General features: G+C 43.8%; 1 protein-coding gene across 1 annotated transcript; it reads right to left on the reverse strand.

Annotated features, from left to right (window-relative positions):
- Window positions 1-1,525: 1,525 nt before the first annotated feature.
- On the reverse strand, window positions 1,526-21,550 carry si:ch211-57n23.4 (immunoglobulin superfamily DCC subclass member 3). The gene is made up of 14 exons (XM_062558629.1): window positions 21,436-21,550; window positions 20,640-20,945; window positions 18,768-18,912; window positions 17,924-18,054; window positions 17,619-17,756; window positions 17,355-17,513; window positions 10,484-10,649; window positions 9,262-9,512; window positions 8,967-9,131; window positions 8,200-8,388; window positions 7,445-7,558; window positions 7,097-7,223; window positions 6,774-6,888; window positions 1,526-6,043 (listed from the first exon to the last, which is right to left on the reverse strand). Exons 1-14 carry the CDS (start codon window positions 21,548-21,550, stop codon window positions 5,969-5,971), a joined length of 2,196 nt encoding a protein of 731 aa, XP_062414613.1. The 3' UTR covers window positions 1,526-5,968.

Here is a 21,550-nt window from a genome sequence, read left to right on the forward strand (position 1 = left end):
ACGGTTTGGGTTCATGTCTTGTTTTATTTTTTAGTTTCATGTCTCTTGGGTCCCTGTAATAACTTCACTTCCTGCCTTGTCCTGTCTTCCCCTGTGATTGTCTGTCGTGTCTGATTGTTTCCACCTGTGTCCAATTACCTGCACCTCCCCTGTGTATGTAAACCATGTCAGTCTCTGGACGCAGTCTAACAAAATATTGTAGCGTGTCTAAAGTTTCTAAATGTATATGGTTCTGATTACTGTTACTTAGGCAAGGGTTGGGTTACCGCCCCTTCCGGTGTGTGTGGATTTTGGGGAACACAAGAAGTGGGAATTGCGGGGAATTGCGGGGAATTGTGGGGAATTGTGGGAAGTTGAGTTCTGACTGGTGTGTAAAAAAACGGGGTGTTTTGGATGGCGTGGCTGTGGCCGACAACAGTGACAATAAACCCAAATAATCATAAACGGGCTCTTTATTGGTGCGGAACGTTACAACTGGTGTCAGAAGTAAACTTAGTCTGATTCTGATAACGTAGTCGACTGCTCGGGCTTTGGCGGACTACTGTTTGGAGGACACTTTTTCTGGTGGAGATGGAGCGTTCTTTTGGCAGAGGTTTTTGTGTTAAGAAGGAGGAGGAGGGCAACGGGTACGGATATCCTCATCCTGTTCAAGTGCTGGGAGGACAACGTTTTTCCGTGGACAGTCTAGAAGGGGAGATGAAACATGAGTTACAGCCACCAACATCCGCTGGGGGTCCTGGCTTAGCGACGGCTAGCGCTGAAACTAGCTACGCTGCCCGGGAACGTGCATGGACAAAATGTAAACAATAACAACTTCCATATCAGACTTCTGCGATATTCCCATTTGCATCGAGGGGGTTTCATGCGACCGCCCTAGTGAACACATGGTCAACAGTCACAGTGGTCCGGCCAGAGGTGGTGCCAGTGGGTACGCAGCTGGAGGACACAGCAGTTGAGCTCCGCACAGTAACTGCTGAGCTAGCACCAATGAAAGGGATAGGGCAGCTGATTCTGATAACGTAGTCGACTGCTCGGGCTTTGGCGGACTACTGTTTGGAGGACACTTTTTCTGGTGGAGATGGAGCGTTCTTTTGGCAGAGGTTTTTGTGTTAAGAAGGAGGAGGAGGGCAACGGGTACGGATATCCTCATCCTGTTCAAGTGCTGGGAGGACAACGTTTTTCCGTGGACAGTCTAGAAGGGGAGATGAAACATGAGTTACAGCCACCAACATCCGCTGGGGGTCCTGGCTTAGCGACGGCTAGCGCTGAAACTAGCTACGCTGCCCGGGAACGTGCATGGACAAAATGTAAACAATAACAACTTCCATATCAGACTTCTGCGATATTCCCATTTGCATCGAGGGGGTTTCATGCGACCGCCCTAGTGAACACATGGTCAACAGTCACAGTGGTCCGGCCAGAGGTGGTGCCAGTGGGTACGCAGCTGGAGGACACAGCAGTTGAGCTCCGCACAGTAACTGCTGAGCTAGCACCAATGAAAGGGATAGGGCAGCTGATATTGACTGTGGGGGGACGGAAAATGAGACACAATGTGTGGGTAGCGGATGTACAAGATGCCTGTATAATAGGCTTGGACTTTTTGCGGGAGCAGGGCTGTCAGTTAGACCTGGGGAAAGCCACACTGAGCTTTAGTGATGGGCAGGTGGTGCATATGAGGCCGCTGGATCCCCAGCGCGCAGCTACACACACAGCCGGACCCCACAGGTGTTGTGTGGGGGAAGGAAAGCAGACAATGGCAGCCAGGTCGTACCTGTCGGAGCCTCGGCTAGGCCCTGAGCCAGCCACCCGTAGCCTGGACTCGCCTGTCAGGCTGACCCAGTCTGCGGGGGAGGGCTGTGAGAGTCTGCATGAGAGCGAAGCGAAAAGGATGACAGCTCTGCGCGAGGTCTGGCAAAGAAGTGCCGGGGACTTGGATTCTGAGCAGCAGGAGCGACTATGGCAGCTGCTGATAGAGTTCGCGACTGCTTTTCATGTGACGAGGAGGAGCTGACCTCTTTCGTACAGCACAAAGTTGACACGGGTGATGGTGGGTGGCGGGTGTGGTTTTGGCTCGGCTGCAGAGGGGAAAGAGGGGCAGCGGCTGAGGGAACGGCGCCAGGTGAGAGCGGAGGACGATGTCCAGTCCTTCCTGGAGGCCTTCGAGGCGACGGCGGAAGCATGTGGCTGGCTAGCGGAAGAGTGGCCGGTCAGGCTGTTACCCGGGGAGGCGTAGACAGCGGCCATGGGGCTTCTGCCGGCGGCCCGGCGAGACAATGCGGAAAGGCCGTGGTGGACAGGCTGGGGCTGCTGCACGAGGACCAGGTTGGGGCCGGAGGATAAGCCATTTGCAAAAGGGCAGCGGCTAAAGGACGCAGCGGCCAGGTGGCTACAGCCGAACAGGGCCGGAGGGGCGCACGCCGTAGTGGAGAAGGTGGTGCTGGAACAATTCACGACGGGGCTTCCAGCCCAGACAGAAGCGTGGGTCCAGTACCACTGCCCACCGACGCTGGAGGCCGGAGTGTGGAGACTCCGGTGGTTCCTGAGTTCCGCTCCATGGAAGATTTTCCACTCGAGCAGTCTCTACGCTCAGCCTACGACCAAGTGATAAGAATTGATGGTCAACTGGTGTGCCCTGACGCAGCACAGTCGTAACCTTCTCATTGATTAGGGACAGACTGTATAGAGTTGATGACAACATATGTGAATGCTAACTGAGCTAAGTCAATTCGATAGACAAAAATGTATTCATCTAAAAATGTTTCTTTATTTGGTTTTAGGCATGATGAAATTCAGGAGGGAGACATTCAGGGAGAACAGTCTGCAGAGACCAAGCTTCGTGGCAGGACTTAGACAGGAGAAAATATTGCGTCCACCATCTGACAATTTGAACAAGATTGGTTTAATTTGTTCTAAATGTAGCTGTCAACAACCACCACCCTGCTTCAGAGAAAAGTATAGCTATTGGAAAACATTACTTAAGAGCTTTAAGAGCAAAATAAATAAATAAATAAAAGGGAAAGTTCAAACAAATGACAAAAATACATATTCCCTTGTGGTTATTGTAGCCATTTGGGTTGTTCAACAGTAGGAAGTACAATAATATTGTTGTAGTGTTTTAAAGTGTGAAATAATTGATTAATTTGCAATGGCAAACACATGTTTACTTTCTCCAATGGTTAAATTGTATAGTTTTAACAATATCAGTCACCTCCCTTTACTGTGATAAGTGACAAGCAGGTGCAAAGTAAATTATTGGGGCTTTTTGTCATTTGAAAGAACTGACTCTGTTTTTTGTGTGAATGTAAAATAAATGTAGCGTGAAAGCCTTCCAGGTCACAACTCAGTCTCTGTTTCCAGCTCCACTCACCCTCAGTCACTCCTTTACCTCCAAGCCATTTCATCTCAGCCCCATAACAGGTTAAAGCTTTAGGTTCTCTTTTGGCTACAACACACCAGTGGAAAACTTCGGGACAAGGAAAAGCACTTCATCATTAAAGCATTGGTTCTTGTTGATACTAGCAGCCAGTTTCTACTTTTCTACTATTTTTTTTCTTCTTTTGTGGTTCTTTCGTCTCTAGTCGCTTGCTCTTCAGGGCACAACATGAGTTGGGCTTTCCAGTCTTAAACGTAGTGTCTCTGGAAAACTCACATCACTTTCTTAAAGGCCATCACGAGGTAATACTAACAATCATTTTCATATCATCCACATGTCAGAAAAAGGAAACATTTGAGACGAACATAATTAATGTCATCCAATCTAATAATTATAATAACAATGACAAACTTTTAAAAAAAGCAAACATTTGCTTTGGCAACCTTTCCTGTGCACAGCAGGAAGAACAAAATACTCTAAAAAAAGAGACAGAACTCAATGGTTTGAAAAAGAAGATAAGAAATAACTAGATTTACATCTACGCATATCACACTACAGAACACATGACTTTTTGGGTCATCCATATCAAATACACTTTTTGGTATCACATTGTTTTAACAGCTTTGAGTTTGGTCTGAAAGGAAATGTATCATGTTCTACTGTTCTAAACCTTAAACCTTAAACACAGTAAAAGGTGAACCTCGAGGACTTTAAATGCTGAAGCAACTCACCCTTTTGTTTTTGACATTACGAATACAAGGCTGGCGCTGACATTGTTTGAATGGATCCGTACAGAGGCAGCTCAAAATATTGAATTAAAATTTGTGCGTATAAGATAAACAATATGAAACTAAATTTTAAAAAGGAAAAAAAAAAGGAATTCTTTTTCCAGCACAATGTATAAACAAAGTGTAACTCTTCTTAAAGCTGCTGTCAAAGGTTCACCTTTTACTAGCCATTCACACACATATATAGATATAGATATCTATATCTATATAGATTTATATGTATATGTATTTATATGTGTGTGATGGCTATATATGATCACTCTCAAGTTGTTGTGCTTTTGGTTATGTGTAGAGACTGAATGAGGCATTTGGTTACACATTTCTTTAAGATAGCTAAATATTTGGCAAGAATTTAACTACTTTGAAAAAGAAAGCAAGTATTGAAATAGAAAGTCTTTCAAAATATCTGATATTTTCATTAGGTTACTCTTCAAAAGTTCAATGTTAGGATCAAGAAAATAAACAGTTCCATGTTGAAGGGTTAGCACCTGCAATGACCAAACTAAAGAAAAATATAAAAAGATGTTGTTTTCAAAATTCGATTTTTTTGGCTCAGTTCAATAAAGCACTTTTCACACAGGCAACCCATTTCAAACAGGAAAAATCCCAAACCAAAAGTAAATGTAACCTAAAATAATTCTTTAAGGAAAATAATGAAAACCATTTACATCTTTGGGCATCATTCAGCTTGGTTTTCATACAAGATATTTTGGATAGGCTGGCAAGGGGAACACAAGCCTCGTCCATGCATTCAGGCAAGTGACCTTTAAACCATTTCGTCCCAGAATGACCAATTTAGAATCTGGAGATAAGATGGCAGCATGGCCTCAAACACTCATTTTTGGCTTAGAATCAGTCTTCCATTAGGTTTGTGCAGATCAAACAAGCCTCCAGTTTGCACAAATATGTCTTTGGAGATGGATACTTGAGGGTAGCTGAGAATCCTGGATACAAACTTGACAGAGTAACAAAAATAAAGGAGACAATACTAAATGTTCTCCTTGGTGTCTTCTGAAGTCAGTTGAGAAAGCTGAAGCTTGTTCATGTAGACAGAAAGCTGGAGCAGGACATTGTTAAGGCTCTCGTTGATCTGCGGTGCAGTAAGGCTTCGTTGTGGTCCTGGTGAGCACTCTCTGGACTGGACTGGTTGGTGACTGGCACAATACACTGGCACTGGTCAAGGTAATGGTTTTCCTATTTTTTGGTTGAGGCAGACTAGCAGAAGCAGCATAATCAGGCTAGAATTGGCTCAGGCATTCCTGTTGAACTGAGGTAGCTTTCTTTGGACGTGTACATATTTTGGGTTAAAGAAGACTTGTTTCCATGGCTACTCTAAATGGCTTGTAAGGTGATAGACAATCATTTCATATCACTGTCGTAAGGCGTTAGCAAAGGCTACTGTGTTTCTTCCTTTTCTTATTGCAGAGGGACAGAAGGCAAAGTCAAGAGGTCTGTCACTATTAATGGCTTCATTTCAGCGGAGGAGATCTGAGAGATATAATATTTTGGATATGGCACAAAATATCCTCCTGGAAAAGCGATGACAGTTTTGTGGTACACACACAAAAAGAACATAGCAGGACCTCATCGGCTGTGGCAATGCTCTTGTGAAGGCTATTCTACATGCACATGTGCATGTTCACAGGCAATAATGGCGATAAGCTTTAGTTTGAGGTAGGGGTGGAGGGTGGGATAGGGTGACAAAGGGTGTTTCCTAGCCCTGTCACAGATTTGTGGAAGCTACTTTGAGGTTTCTATCTATCAGACTGTGACTGTGGGTGTTATAACATTGACCAGTGTATGTGTGTTAGCCAGTGTCCGTGCCAGGCAAACCAGACAAGTGCTGCTCAATGACCACCTGGCACTGCGCTGGACAAACCACCTGTTCACCGGAGGAGCAGAAGGGAGACAAGGGAGAAATCAGATATCATTGAGGCATGGCCATATTCTGTGACCTAATATGACATGTTTAATTGTTGTAATGTGGAAGTTCAACCGTGGCATCAATAATGAGTCTATTATGGTAAATGTTAGATTACAACTGTACTAATAAATTTCTCTTTTCTTGTAGTCTGGCCACTCAAAAGCTTTTCAACACTTAATGTCATCATTCACCCATTCACATGATGATAGGAGCTACAATACAGTGGCACCTGCCCATCAGTAACAAACATTCACACACTGTAGTCACAGCTAGAGGAGCTACACTGACATGGACACTATTGGAGGGGGTGGAACCACCAATCTTCTGATAAACAGATGTTCCTGCTTTACCAATGAGCCAAAATACAGACAATGTTCTTATTGAAACCAATTAAAACCACAGTTTTATGGCCATGACAGTATGAACTCCTGTTTTATATTACATGAGGCTGAGAATCTGAGCCCTGGGTTTTGATTGTACCATTTTCCATCAGAGTAGAGCAGTTTTCTCATGTGTGGCCAAGACCGTGTTGCTGTATTATGGAGCGATGTTTATGCGTATCACATATATCATTGACTGTACCTACACTAAAAAACATTTCAATACTTTGTTGCTCCACTAAAACAAATACATAAAAGCGTAATAGTGCTGTACAGAAGTTGACAAGCAGCATTGCCTAAGCAAGTACCTGAGGTGCTGCCCCCCCAGCGGGGCGGGTCGCTCCGTCCTTAAGCATCCCACCTTGTCCCGTGCCGTCCCTCGGTACAGACCAGCTGTCCTGAGACCCTTTACTGCAAAACAGACTGCACACAGATTCCAGTCATGAGTACTCATTCTGCATAACTTCACATTAGCGTAGCAAAAAAAAAAAATGTGTCAAGCCAATGAAGAGGCCTGCTGAAGGTCTGCACATGACAGTGAACATGTTACTTAGGTCATTGCATAAAAGCTCAACAAGAATGTCCGACAGTGTATAAATGCATGGGATAATAGGAGTGTAGTGGCGCTTACCTGCGACGATATCCGAACATGAGGAAGAGAATACAGAAGATGATACAGGCGGTGCCTATGTGGATGCCAATGACGATGCTGCCCAGAGAGGCCTCCCCATCCCTGCACTGACACACACTGTCCCCTCCTGGAAACAAAGGCCGCTCTGATCAACAACATGCTTACATCAGAGGGGGAAAAGCCAGAGATTCTGACAAATTACACACACGTGAAATTGCTGATATTAAATTGTTAAGGCAAAGGCCAGACAGTCCAGACAATTCATGTAATTGACAATTGTAATGTGGCATGTTTTTAATAATAAAGGATCACTAATAGAAATAGGACCTTTGAGGTGCTCACACTCACCAGTGGCTTGGTCACTCACGCCTTCCTCTGCCAGCGACACCAGTCTCTTGGAGCCGTCACTCTCCCCGTTTCCATTGTAGGCCACCAGCTTGACCTCAAACACTGCCCCGGGCTCTGAAATAAAGCACCCCAGTTTGATAGAATGCTTTAGAAAGGGAAGGATGTGTGTTTGTTCGTAGCACAATCCATCTCAGCAACCAACAAACCTCCAGTTTACTTCAACAAATAGGATAAACATCTTTCTTTTTGCTACACTTTTGCTATCTTTAACCACTGTGTGTGCAGATCGTCAGCTGTGCTACAGGAAAAGCTCCAATTCAATTTTGGTCCAAAAAAAGATAATTTAGTTGCTGCAAATAATTTCCATTGTTGAGCGCCTGAGCTTGCAATTTAGTGGCAATAATGATTAAATGGTAACTACATACTCATGCATACCAGTGGGTTGCAGTAAACAGTGCAGTAATGGTCTTTAAGATGCAATTTAAGATTAAGTGATCCGGGGAAAGAAGTTTGTGGTGACAAGATGGAGAAATATTTGAAAAGGAAAATGCTGACTATTTCATTCCATCTTAAACTGTGCATGAGCTGTGTTCATGCTGAGCTGGTTCATCCACTCATGTGCTTTTCTCTTCATCTGCTGTGACATGTAAGACTTTGTTTGAATAACATTAAGATGCATGTTAGGGGGTGGTTGGAATGCTATTTACAGCCAACCTGGGAGAAAGCTTGTCCGAGACACACACACACACACTCACCGAGCTTGGTGATAGTGTGGGCATTGATGTGGAAGGGCAGCTGGATGGGGCTTTGGAAGTCGGCATGGGGGACCCTGCGGTAAGACAGCCTGAAGCCCTCGGCCTTACCGGCCTTACTGGGGAGCTCCCAGAGGACCTGCATGGCGCTGGAGTTCACCACTTTGGTGAAGAAGGTGGGCGGCGTCGGCACTGCACACAAAACAGAGACACAGAGAGACAAGTTGATGTGGAGGCAACTGAGTGTTCATTTTATTTTTATTTTGTGTGCTCATAAAACATTATTACATTATTGTGCTCATATACACATTAAGTGTAAATGACTACCCTCAGAAAACAAAAATACTAACTTCCTTATGACATTGAGTGTCAGAAACATAAGAAAACCATTATTTAGCCTAAAGGTTTACAAGTGATTTACGCTTACATGGAATGTAAGTTTCAGGAGGAGGGCCCCCCCAGGAAATCCAAATGGAGGCAGTACCAGTACCATGCTTTACACCTTTTAAGCCCCCACATGTTCTTCATGAAAATGCAAAGCAGCCTGTGGTGTGTAGGTTTCGTGGTGGGCAAAGTTCAAGTGATCTCCGTTGACTCAAATAGGTACTGTAGCATCTCGGGATATTTTAGTATTTATGTTCTATTGTTTTGAACATGACGTTTCCAGCTTGTTTAATGTCTAATACTAAACTTTTCTCATTTGCCGTATGAACAATGTGATTGACAGGGATGTACAAGTGGATTAGCAACATAAATGAATATGGTCCTACCGCCCCCCAGCGTTGTGGTCACCACGGTGTTGGACTGCCTGCTGGCTCCTAGGGGAGAGTAGGCCTTCAGGTACAGGGAGTAGGTGGTGGCTGCTTCCAGGTTGGTCACATCGTGCTGGAAGGAACCTTTACTGATGGCCTCCTGCAGCTCCAGACTGTCAGGCTCTGAATCCCCCCCACACACACAAACACACAGGCATATGGATCCAGTTATTGAAACAAATAAAGTTTTTAGCATTTCAAATAGAGATGTGTCTTCCTTGTAGGCGCTAGCTGTGCGGGCGCGGACACTTACCTCCTATTTTGCGGATGTGCAGGACATATCCGATAATGCTGTCAGTGACGGGGGCCGGCGGCTGGCTCCATGTGATCTGCAGGGTGATGGTGGACAGCGCGTTGGCCACCAGGCCCTCGGGGGCGGCGGGCAGGTCGGTAGCCTGGGCCACGGCTAGACGGGCGCTGGCTTGGTTTGTACCGGCACTGTTTTCGGCGATGCACTGGTAGATGGCCTCGTCCTCTGAGTTGATTCGAGTCAGAGCCAGAGTGCTGGACAGAAACACAGAGCTAATTCACTGGTACCTGGACACCACAAGTTGGATCCCCAGCTCCACAAGTCTGCATGTCAATATGGCCTCGCCCCTCAAGCGGTGACTAGTGTATAAAGTGATTGATGGGCAGGTGTCACTGTGTATGGTAGCTCCTGTCATCAGGGCATCAACAGAGGTGAATGTTTACATGTAAGTATAAAGAGCTTTCTGCAGGCAGGAGACTAGAAAAGAGAAAAGTCCAGTCCATGGTAACAATAATACCCAAATCAAATTTAAATGATTTTTAATTCAATTTATTTCATGTAGCCCACAAATTAGCCTTTACTTTCAGAAGCATTTAGGACAAGTCAGCATTAGACAGGTCACTAACAGATCTAGATCTACAACTGTTAGTCTTTTTACTTTCTGTAATAAGATAAACTGTAAATTTATTTCGTCAAGATAAATGGTAATATCTTTTATTTTTGTGCTTCGCGCTGCTTAGACGTGAGCATGAACGCGATGTGATTGGCCAGGGCCTGTGCTGTGGTAATTGCATGAAAGGTGCTGTGAGTGAACCGGTGCCCAGCTTGAGGGAGCTCCTGTGGGGAGCTGAATGTGTGTGTATTGCTGACAGAAAGATAACGTCTTTTCAATCAATTTATTCGTTCGCGACAATATGTTGGATTCATGTTAATAAGTACTTAAAGACAATAAATCTGAAGACATTTAAAATTGTGGTAAGAAAATTGGTTGAAAATAAAGAGAAAAGAAAGTCTTATGAACCAAAGATTTCGCAATCCCCCTGCAGTACCTCCGCGGACCCCCTGGGGGTCGCGGAACGTCTGTAGTAAAGGTTGCAGAGAACATACCTCATAGTTGGTCTAACTGGCTCACTCAGCATGTGCTACACGGTAAAGGATCACGGTTCAGCTGAGTCACCGAACTGTGTGTCTCAAGTCATCCCCATATTACCATGACATGACCCACCTGTTGTTGTTGGTCAGCTTCACATTGTGTCCAGGCATCAGAACCTTGCCATTCTTCAGCCAGATGAGGTGAGGCTCGGGGACGCCCTGGGCCACACACGTGAACACAGCACTGCCCCCTACAGGTTTGGACACAGACTGCGGCCACTGCAGGAACTCAGGAGGAGCTGAGAAGCAGGGAGGTGAGACAGGGTAAGACTTTCAATCACACAATAACACACCCTGGTAACCCATTTTTCTACCGTTATGCATTACATAAAGCTCTATTCAGGAAAAAAAATGTTTTTTTTAATCAAAGCAAATGTTCCAAGTAAGATCATCATTTATTTCATAATTATTTGAATTGAGAGTTTAAATGCAGATAACCAGCAGACACTAATTTTGGCAAAAGATAACATCCAGAATTTACTCCGACCAACAGTTGGAACTGTATTATAGGATAGATTTCCTTGCTGTATTTCTTGTTCTTAGGAACCAGGTCAGATATAATATAACCTCAATCACCCCATCTCTTGGCGAGGGGACAACACATCCAACATGAAAGTTGTTGTGCTCCCACCAGCATAAAACCGAGGTGTACTTTTGAATCCATCGCTGCTCAAGGACATTTCTCTGTGATTTCTCTGTCTTGGTGAGATCTGAGATTTGATTGGCCAAGCCACAGATACCACAGGGGTCCCTCTACTGTGGCCTCTGAGTTCCCTCTCTTCAAACACCCTTTACGAAACTGACTCTGCTGAGTATAAGGATCAGACAACAGAACCTCTTCAAATCCCTTTCTGAACTGACTCTGCTCAATGTAAGGATCAGACAACAGAACCTCTTCAAATCCCTTTCTGAACTGACTCTGCTCAATGTAAGGATCAGACAACAGAACCTCTTCAAATCCCTTTCTGAACTGACTCTGCTCAGTGTAAGGATCAGACAACAGAACCTTTTCAAATCTCTTTCTGAACTGACTCTGCTCAGTGTAAGGATCCAACAACAGAACCTCTTCAAATCCCTTTCCGAACTGACTCTGCTCAGTGTAAGGATCCGAAAACAGAACCTCTTCAAACACCCTTTACGAAAATGACTCTGTTCAGTGTAAGGATCCGACAACAGAACCTTTTCAAATCTCTTTCCGTACTGGCCCTTGCTGGTTAAAGGTTAATACTGTAGAATCTCCTCAAATCAACCTTTCCCAATCGACTGGCATTGATGATAGGATTATGGATATGGATTCAGGCTCTTCAGCTTTAAGCGGTTAGGCCTCTCCAAACCAACGCATCTTGGACCAAACCGTCTCAGTGAGACACATTTTCTAGCTGCTCCAGAGAGGTTCGACTCCCCCGGTACTCACTTGTGGCCTAAGCAGCTCACCAAGAAGGAAAACTTCTTCCACCCTCTTGGATACAACTTGATTGTTACACGAGCACGAAAAGCTTTTGCGGCACCAAGAAACCCATGAGAGGAACACGTAGTATACAAACACAGCCTGCTCCTGGCCACACCTGGCCTGCCATGTGGCCAGTAGTTTATAAACTACCTATAGGTACCTATAGGTACCAGCTGGCTCCCTTCCTGAGCTCTCCCTCCTTATCTCACAGACGCACACACACACTTACCCCTCCACATACATGAATGAATGTTTGATTTATTGTTTAGATATTAGGATATGGTACATTAGTTTTTGTTGCTTTCAAATGGTATTGATCAGATTAGTATTGTTGGAAGTTAAAAAACCCTGTTATACTTTTTTCTTTGCACATTTGTACTGTAGTTCTGGCTGAAAACATACCTAGTGTACAACCTCAAACCTTCAATTCCTTGCTCTTAATGAGTGAATATAAATTATGATTTTTTTATTTATTCTGTGAATTATCTTAGCGATTATTAATAATTCTATTGATGTCAACGATTCAATTTCATCTATTAACCAAAGATGGCCCCTACGCCGTGCCCCAAAAAATCTTTTAATGATATAATCATGTTTAGTTAAATAGAATAGGTGTGGGATGGAATTTGAAAAAAAACAATCAAAGGAAAATGAACGAATATGATACTTTGAAGTACTTTGAACCTTACATAAAGAGACAACGTCATTAGTCAATAGTCTGCGCTTTCACTTATTATGTCTCCAAACGGCAGTAGTTAGGTCCCTTTTATATCACACACACACACACACACACATGCAGCCTGCTGACCCCAGGCCAAGTCCTCGTCCGTCTTGATGCAGGCTTGACTGCTCCTCCTGACAGCCCGCTCAATAGTAGAGGCACAATAGATATGCATATGTGGGATTTGGGCCCTATAGCCCCTCCCACTTCAGCCCACGCTGAGCATCCCATTGATCTTTTGACCTCAACAGCCTTCTTGACCCTGCATCCTCAACCATCCATCCATGAGCAAAAGGGGTGAGGGGTATGACCATTCATCACTGGAGTCAGAGCTGAGCTAACCTCAGTCAAAAGGAACCCATGAAGCAGACAACAGAAATGCTACTGTTGGTGTGGTTGTTGTATTATACCACCACAGGGTGTACATCTATAAATCCTTTCACTTAAGCTTTGCTTCATGCTTGCAGGGACGGACAAGGCCAGAAGCTCAATGCTATGGGATCACTGTTCATTTTCAGGAAACAAAACTATTTGGTCTAAGAAAAAAAAAACAGTCATGGTTTGCATTTCAGAGCTAATGTTAATAATGTGTTTTCAGCATAATCATACACCACTGCACTGTCCGTTTGCACTGGGATGGAGGGTGGGAGTCAGCTGTCCCAATATCATGTTAGAACGTGTCAGGCCTCCTCAGCTCGTTCATCAGCCGATCCGTACTCTGTATTGATCGGTGATTGTGTTGACCTTAAGGTTAACTTCTTTATCTGTTTGTTTGGTTTGGGGTTTTATTTGAATGGGGGAGGGGGCAGCTGCTTGGAAAAGGAGAGAGCATATAGATTTAATGTATGCTCCATGTGTGAGTGATGGAGCTGTTGATGTGTTTTAATATGTAATACTTTTATAGGACTCTAACAAGAAAGGGGGGAAGGAAACACTTCCAATAGCAATCAGACAACAACTTTATTTAGGATTCTCAGAAACTGTCAAGAGATTCATAGAATGAGAGTTAAGTCTGAGTTTATAAGTTACTGGAATCAGTAAGTTAGAATCATTAGAATGCAAGGACATATATTATTTTTTAATATTAAAATATATTGTGACTGCTGAGCATTGAGGTCCCGCTGGGATCTGCATGATAACAGATCTTAGGTCACCTCGTCTGCAAAAGGGGTGTAGAAAAAAGAGGAGGAAGGAGACATGAGGGGCGTTTTCAACACACCACGTCTGTCCTTTGTGTCTCCCTCTCCAGGGGGGACACCCTGGTTGCCATAACCCCTCTGCCGGGATGTCATTTATCTTCCTGCTCCCCCTAATTTTCCCAGATACCACACCTCCTTTCTCCGACCTGTCCCTGCCGACACCACCCCCTCCTCCCTCACTTCAACCGTTCTCACACACTCCTCCTGTGCAGGTCAGAGGTCCCCAGGTCATCGATTCCCCTTGCCCCCCCCCCTGCATTGACCATCTAGCTTTCCTCCACTTTTGTCTCTTTGTTGTTTGTTTGTTGCCTTCTTTGTCCCTTCATCGTGACCGTGACCGCAAACCTACACACCCCCACATAGACAACACCCCCCCCCCCCCACACACACACACACACACACACACACACACCGACACACACACTGACAGACGGACCGACCTTCACACTACAAACAGCAGCCTGACTCACTGCCTCCTGGAGTTCTCACAGCCTTAAGCTGTGTCACTTTTACATCTCAAAGTCTGCGGGTATAAATTCCTTTTAAATCCTAAATAGATGAAACATATATATTTGTGAATGTAAAGAAAGGATACATAGAGATATGTGCACAAATTACTGTACTAACACAAATAGCTATATAAAGAAATGTTACACAAATCTGCAGTATCATGATATACAACTAAGTAGGTTATTTGAACAGCAGTTCCTGAAATGGTGTTGCTAAGGTTAAGATTCATCAAACGTTATTATAGCTGGGCAGTGCCGAACAGCTTTATTGTAAGCATCTCATTTTGGATACAGAGCTGCAGAAGCCGCTGTGTGGGGGGTTATGCTACCAGAAGCCTCAAACTGTTGTTCTCTCTCCAACCCAAAAACAGTGCAAGTTGATCAATATATGAATGAATATATTTGAGATATTCTGTGAGAGAGTGACAGGGGGAAGTATTAATTGATCTGCTAAAAGAGTGGGTCAGACAGGTGAATGGAAGACTGCAGAGCTGAATTTTTATCATCCCTGGTTTATATTTCAGATTCTATGCCCCATTCGAAGTCACAGTATAGGCTATGTACCCCCCCGGTGTGACTCTAGCAGGGTCTTAAACAGGCAACATCGTGGTGAGGGATATCAGTGTAGTGTGTTTAATCTAAAAACACAAGCTGCAGCTAACGTCTGCTTTGGGATTGTAAAACGGACACGTCAACAACTTTACACTTTAAGCTCAATTTACTTGTCAACATATATTTTACATATCATATTAATTTGAAGGATCTTTACAAAGTCTGAAGAAATAACACTCATGATATAATGATGTGATCCAAAATGTTGCGTTCTGAGAGGTAATGCCAGCAAATTGCCACGGAAGGTATCCTGCTTTGGTGTCGACTCAACTGCTGCACAAATATGGTATTTTTAAACCAGTTCCTTCCCCTCCTGTCTTGTGTGTTTGAGCTGAACTCAGGACAGCTAGTTAAAATACAGATATTTACAAACAGCTAATGACATTGACAATTAGAAGTGATGGACAAGTAAGATAGAGCTCTGCTGCTGACCCTTGTCTCCTCTCCCCTCACCACCACTCACAGTTAATATGGTGCAAACACCTAACCAAACAAAGGCTGAGACCGTATGTTTTCTGGACCTACACCAGTTAGAACAGTGAACAACATGACAAATTTGAAATGTTAATGTTAAATTGCAACGTATGTACATCTTTAATTTCCCCACTAACTGAATGCATCATGCCCTGGACTAATGTGTTTTAACATCAAAGAAACAGTCCAAAATGTTAGCTTTTATCTCTGTTTTCCAGTGCATACAGTAGGTTGTATCTAAAGATAATAATCAATGGTCCCCACCACTGTGCAGAAGTGAAGACAAATAGCCTGTATGTAGGCGCTAATATCTAGAAATGGTAATGAAGCCTGTCTAGAGGCGGCGTCAGCTTGTTAGTGTGACCCACCTAGCTGCTGACGTTAGCAAAACAATAGCTGTTTGGCTAGAAAGTCACAAAAACCTCATATCTCTAAAAATATATATGATCAAATTAAAGAATGCTCTATGGATGAATTTTCTCGACGCTATACTTTGACGAACTGCTCTCTGGGACTCGTGATTCGAGTTTCAGCTATGAACATACACAATTGAAACAGTGATGGCTAATCAAATGTTGCTAAGTTAGCTCTTACAGTCAAAGACTTGAAGAACAGCACTTGAAGAACTTCATTTAGTGTGTTGAAACAGACAATCAGGGTTCCACAAGGTTAAGATCAAACTTCCTTGATCTATTTAACATGCCCTAGTTTGGTGTTTACATTCTTGAGTTCCACATATGATAGATTTTCCAAGGCTAATTCTGATATAAATGAATTCTAGTATTGTAAATCTACAGACACTAGGCAATTACTTAGATACAATTCAACCATGAATAAATTGAATATGTTCCAGGCTGTATGAAGGCTGTATTTGCTACAGCCTTTGACATTTTGAGTACCGTATTTTCGCGACTATACGGCGCACTGAATTACAAGGCGCACCTTCAATAAATCGCCGATTTTAGAACTATTTTCATATATAAAGCGCACCGGATCACAAGGCGCATAGAAGTAACTGCAGTGAAACGTTTGACTGGGGCTGTGCTAAATCAAACGTTATTAAGCGTTCTGAAAACTCTTCACTCCCATGGTAACGTTGTTCAAACGTTAATGTGGATATTAACAATATCTCTGAACCTCCAACTTTCGTTCTTGATTAATGAAAACATTCTTGGCAAATGCTTTGGTGCATCTTGCACCGAGAGGCAGCGCTGGAACAGACGGTGGCGCCTCGCGGCGGACCGTCAGCTCGATCCCGACATCCAACTACGAGCTTTAATATACTGTAGCGACTCTCGCTAATGAATCTCTGGACAATGTGCTTATCTTCTGGTTTTATTGTGGAGAAACAGGCTACTGTCGGCCGTAGCCTACGCCGAACAAAAACACACCATCGCTCTCCAAAACGACAACAATTTCCGCGTCCCCATAGGTGGCACTAAGTGGGTGACGTCACATAGTGCGCCCTTCACTGACCATCCCAAAACTCTGTAAAGTGCAACGCCGCTCCAGAACATGAAAACACAGTCCGTTACAATACGCTGTTGGAGCTGGAATTACCGCGGCTGCTGGCACCAGACTTTCCCTCCAATGGATCCTCGTTAACCAGTATGGATCAACCAATTGATCCATATATATGGCGCTCCGGATTACAAGGCGCACGCGCCGTTTTTTTAGAAAAAAAAGGATTTTAAGTGCGCCTTATAGTCGCGAAAATACGGTAACTAAAAACTGAGACTCATAAACTCAGTATTTTTTAAATGCCGGTTATCGGCCTTTCTGTCCTGATAACAGAGAAATGAGAACTTTCTGATCTATATGTCATAGCAAAGAAGAGTATCTCCAAAGATGTTGGTCTGTTCTTGATGTATATTGTTAGTCAATACACAATCGATGGTCAGTGCGGATGGCCAGTGAGCAGAACTACTCGCTCAGTAGAGAATTAAGCGCTTCAGCGGTATATCTGTGAATGGCTTCACCTTGTACAACGAGTCGTCCGAGGGCAGTACGTCTCATTCTGGTGCCGGGTCGATTGGCAGCACACACGTACACTCCAGAATGCTGCAGGGAAACATCTGAGATCATCAGGTTCCCGGTCCCAAGAACCTGAATACCCTCCACCCCAATGGAGCGTCCATCTGGTGGACACAGAGAGAGAGAGAGAGAGAGAGAGAGATATAGAGATGTCTCAAAACATTCTCCTCCAATCAGGAAAATAGTCCATTAGAAATATTCAGTGGTACCTAGTCTGCTCCAGGAAACAATAGGGCTTGGGTTTCCTGTGGCAATGCACTCCAAGATGGCCGTCTGATGTATGGTGATGGTCAGATTCTGGGGTCCTGACAGGATGAAGGGCTCCTTGTAGGTTCTAGAAGCTCCACCTGAGAAGATAAGAGAAAGCAAAAAGTGATCTGATGAAAAGGCATTCATTTTCGGATATAGGTTATTTCTGTTTCAGTCGATGACTGATGCGCAGGAACATCTTAAATTGTAAAGAGTTCTTTTTTGAACTACATACATGATATATGCTACATGTTTGTCCACCTACCAGTGATGTTGAGCATGGCCTCGTGACTGAAGCGAGTGTTGGCGGGGTTGGTGGCAACACAGCGGAAAACCCCTGCATCCACCTGCCTCACACCTGTGACCTGGAGAATACCCATTGGCAGGAGAGTGTATCTGGACAGGGAGGAGAGGTACAGTATGTGTGCAGATAAAAAAACTCTGTTGTTAAAGACATTTCTATACGCAGTATATGTCCTATAAATGAAGTGATGGAAATATGTTTAATCTATGTTGGAATGACAAGTAACACCCAGAAGTAGCACACAAGCATCAGTATTAGACACCTGAGCGATTGGCGTATGGACATTGATGGGCCAAAAAGACACTTCTCTTTGGCAAGATACTTCTCTCCCTGCTGTTCATGTCCTGGCCATCTTAAACCAAATCAACATATTCAACAGTTGTTTTATTTTATTGAATGAATTAGGCACTTTTCTAAATGACACATGAACCCCCCCCAGAAACCCTTTCACAGCGAGGAAACAGAAAGAAACCTCAGGGAGAACGGCAGTGGAGAATACCTCTATCGGGATGGAAGAATAGAGTGATAGATGTCATGTATAAATCATTTCATTGCATTTTTTAACTCTAATGTCCGTTCCGTGTGCCGGTACCTCTGCAGGTATTCTCTAATAGCTTCACATATTTTAATAAAATTCAAATTTTGTGGGCAGTCTGCGTGATTCCATTTGAATGCAGCGTACGCCAAGTTTCCAAGTCCTTCATTTTAGAAGGATATAGCTATTTGTAGCATGCAGTGTTTGAAACATGTTGACACCCTGAGTTTGTACAGTAGAATTTGAAGGAGCAGCTAAGTGTGGTGGTACCTGTTGTTGGTGGTGTTGAGTGGTACTCTGTCTCTCTCCCAGGTGATGTTTGCCTCAGGTACTCCATTGATTTGACACTGGAAGCGAGCTACGCCTCCCTCGTCCACGGACATGGACAGAGGGTGGGTGTGGAACTTAGGAAGAGCTGAGGAGAAGGCAACACCAACATCAGAGACATAAGACATAACATGATGATAGTTTGCCATTCAAGGTCACCATGTTTTCATGTGGGCTATGATGTCTGCTCCGTGTCTCTGAAGTCTGAGAAGCTAACCCTCACTACAACCTAATGAAGAGATGGAGTTGAGTTGATGGGAGTCTTCTGGACAGAAAAGGTCTAATTCTGTGTGTAGTATAAAATAAAATCTAGTGTTTTGTCAAAAAATTGGTGATGATGATTAGTGGCTTGCATCTCTTTTTCTTTATCTCTTCTCTTCAGGAAGATTTTCAAAGTGAAATCCACTTCTCTCTCATATCATGTCCACATTTGTTGAAGAAGAGAAACATGCAAATACATTTTCCATCAGCCTTTTGTTATATTAAAAAAAGTTTGAGGACATCAATATTTCCCTCTCTCCTATGTGACCTTCAAGTTAGCCCTTGTCACTGTAAGTCATGACATAATCCCCCAGCTTTACATGTCCTGTATTACCAGAGGCTCAATGGGGGGTAACTCCTTCTGAAGGTCTCTAATAGCATAAATAATTTGACCACTTCCAATATTTACTCGCACACACACACACACACACACAGGATTCCTAATGACCTTGTTGGCCTAATCAATACGGGTAGTATACCACAGAAGGGTGTTCAGCAAATGAGAAAGCATTACCATGGCAACACATTGCATTGAAGTACGAGCCCCTTGAGATGCTATAATTCTGCTGGGTTAACCATAAAGCTCTGGTTTTACTATTCTGACCGAATGTGTGTAGGTGGGGAGGAAAAAGTAGTGTTTGTGTGTGTATGTGCAGCACATTACTCCTACGTGATGAGATTAATCATTTACAGGTTTTCCTCAATGCTTTGGTGAAGGCCTTGTTGGGTGCCTCCCTGACAACAAAGGATCCAAGGGCCTGACGGGGGCTTGGTTTGCCAAGTAGGATGGATATGTGTTCACCAAGTGAAGTGTCATTTAGAGACTGAGATGTTTTGACAGAGAAAGGGAAACATGTGGTAACATGTTTTGCTCACTGCAGGTTTTTGGCCGGAGAAAATTCATTTTTTATCTTATTTTATTTAACACAATACTAAAACACATACTAAAACAAACCCACAGACAGGTTAGGTTAACAACCGGAATATATATATATATATATATATATATATATATATATATATATATATATATATATATACATATATATACATATATATACATCTTCATTGTTCCTTTAGGATGTGATAATATCATACAAACAAAATTGTTAGCAGTACGAAGGCCCCAAAGGCCGCTTGCATCCACTAGGATGCATCTTAGTGGCAATGCTGTAAGTGATTTCATTTTGATATTGCACATGTTAAAGAGTGACTTTGCTGGGGGGTTTCAGAAGTGTATTCTTGTCACGGTTAGGTTTGTTTGCAACTTTGTGATGGCTGAGAGCGGTGTTAGTAGTTTGGACTACTGTGTAATCGGGCTATGTTTATTTATGCTATGCAAAAGGGCTTTGTGTTTTCTTTACTTTCAGTTTTCTCCACCATAGTAGTGAAAAAGAGTGAGGTCAAATTACTACGACAATATCTCCATTATCACGGCTTAGCAGGATGTTTCAGTAGTGTACCGACACACTGCACAAGAACATTACAAGAAAAGTGCATTTCATTTGTATGCCATATTAAGTATGAAGAATGTAACAATCATCAAACACTTACACGCCAAAAGGACTTTGGCCTTCCGGCTGACCAACATGCCATAGCGATTTTGGGCTGCACAGTCGTACTCGCCCATATCCGCGTCACTCCCCTCCCTGCGTTTCTGGAAGCTCCGGATGAACAGCGTGCCATTTGCCAGCACCTCAACCCGCGGGCTTCTGGGTAAAGGCACCCCGTTTTTACGCCATGTGATCATGATCGGCTCCTCCCCCTGCACGCGACAGTCCAGCATGAGCTGGCGTTCCCTCACTGCGATCACATCGCTTGGCTCCAGGAGGAAGGACAGCTCCGAGGCCAAGCAGACACCTGAAAACGGTTTCAGAGATGGAAAGGCTGCATGAATACAAATCTGTCGACTTGAAATGATTGTTTATTATATATTCAGCCTCAGATAATTTACATGAATACATTTGTGTTGGTTGGCCTGAGTCTTGCTTTAATATAGAAAGACTCCTACACAGAGGAGCAACCTGGAAATTAAGAAGAACAACTCTCATCTCAAACAAGCAAACATCCTATAGTTCCCGAGAGTATAGCACAAGGGGGGGATTTTCCCGGTCTCCAAAAGCACCAGAACCAAGCTAATTTGATTAATGGTGCATTTGGTTTGTTGGGCCATTATGAAGGCTGGAGACGGGATGCCAGCAAGCTATCCAACCAGAGAGGGCAACAACAATACCAGGCTGGGGAGGAGAACACTGGCAGTGGCTGCTGGGGTCAAGTTAGGAAAGCCTCCATTGATAGAAGGGGCCATTTGTGACAATAGTGTTGTGACTATGCATATTTCCCCCCCAACCCACAGTCACCACCGTAAAAACTCCCATCAGCCACTGTGAACCCAAAGGCACCATCTGCCCCTTCTTATGCATCCCCTCCACCCCTCCCATCCCTTCCCCTCCTTTCAGATACAT

The sequence above is a fragment of the Pungitius pungitius genome, chromosome 17 (assembly GCF_949316345.1).
Source record: "Pungitius pungitius chromosome 17, fPunPun2.1, whole genome shotgun sequence".
In the NCBI taxonomy this organism is placed as follows: Eukaryota; Metazoa; Chordata; class Actinopteri; order Perciformes; family Gasterosteidae; genus Pungitius; species Pungitius pungitius.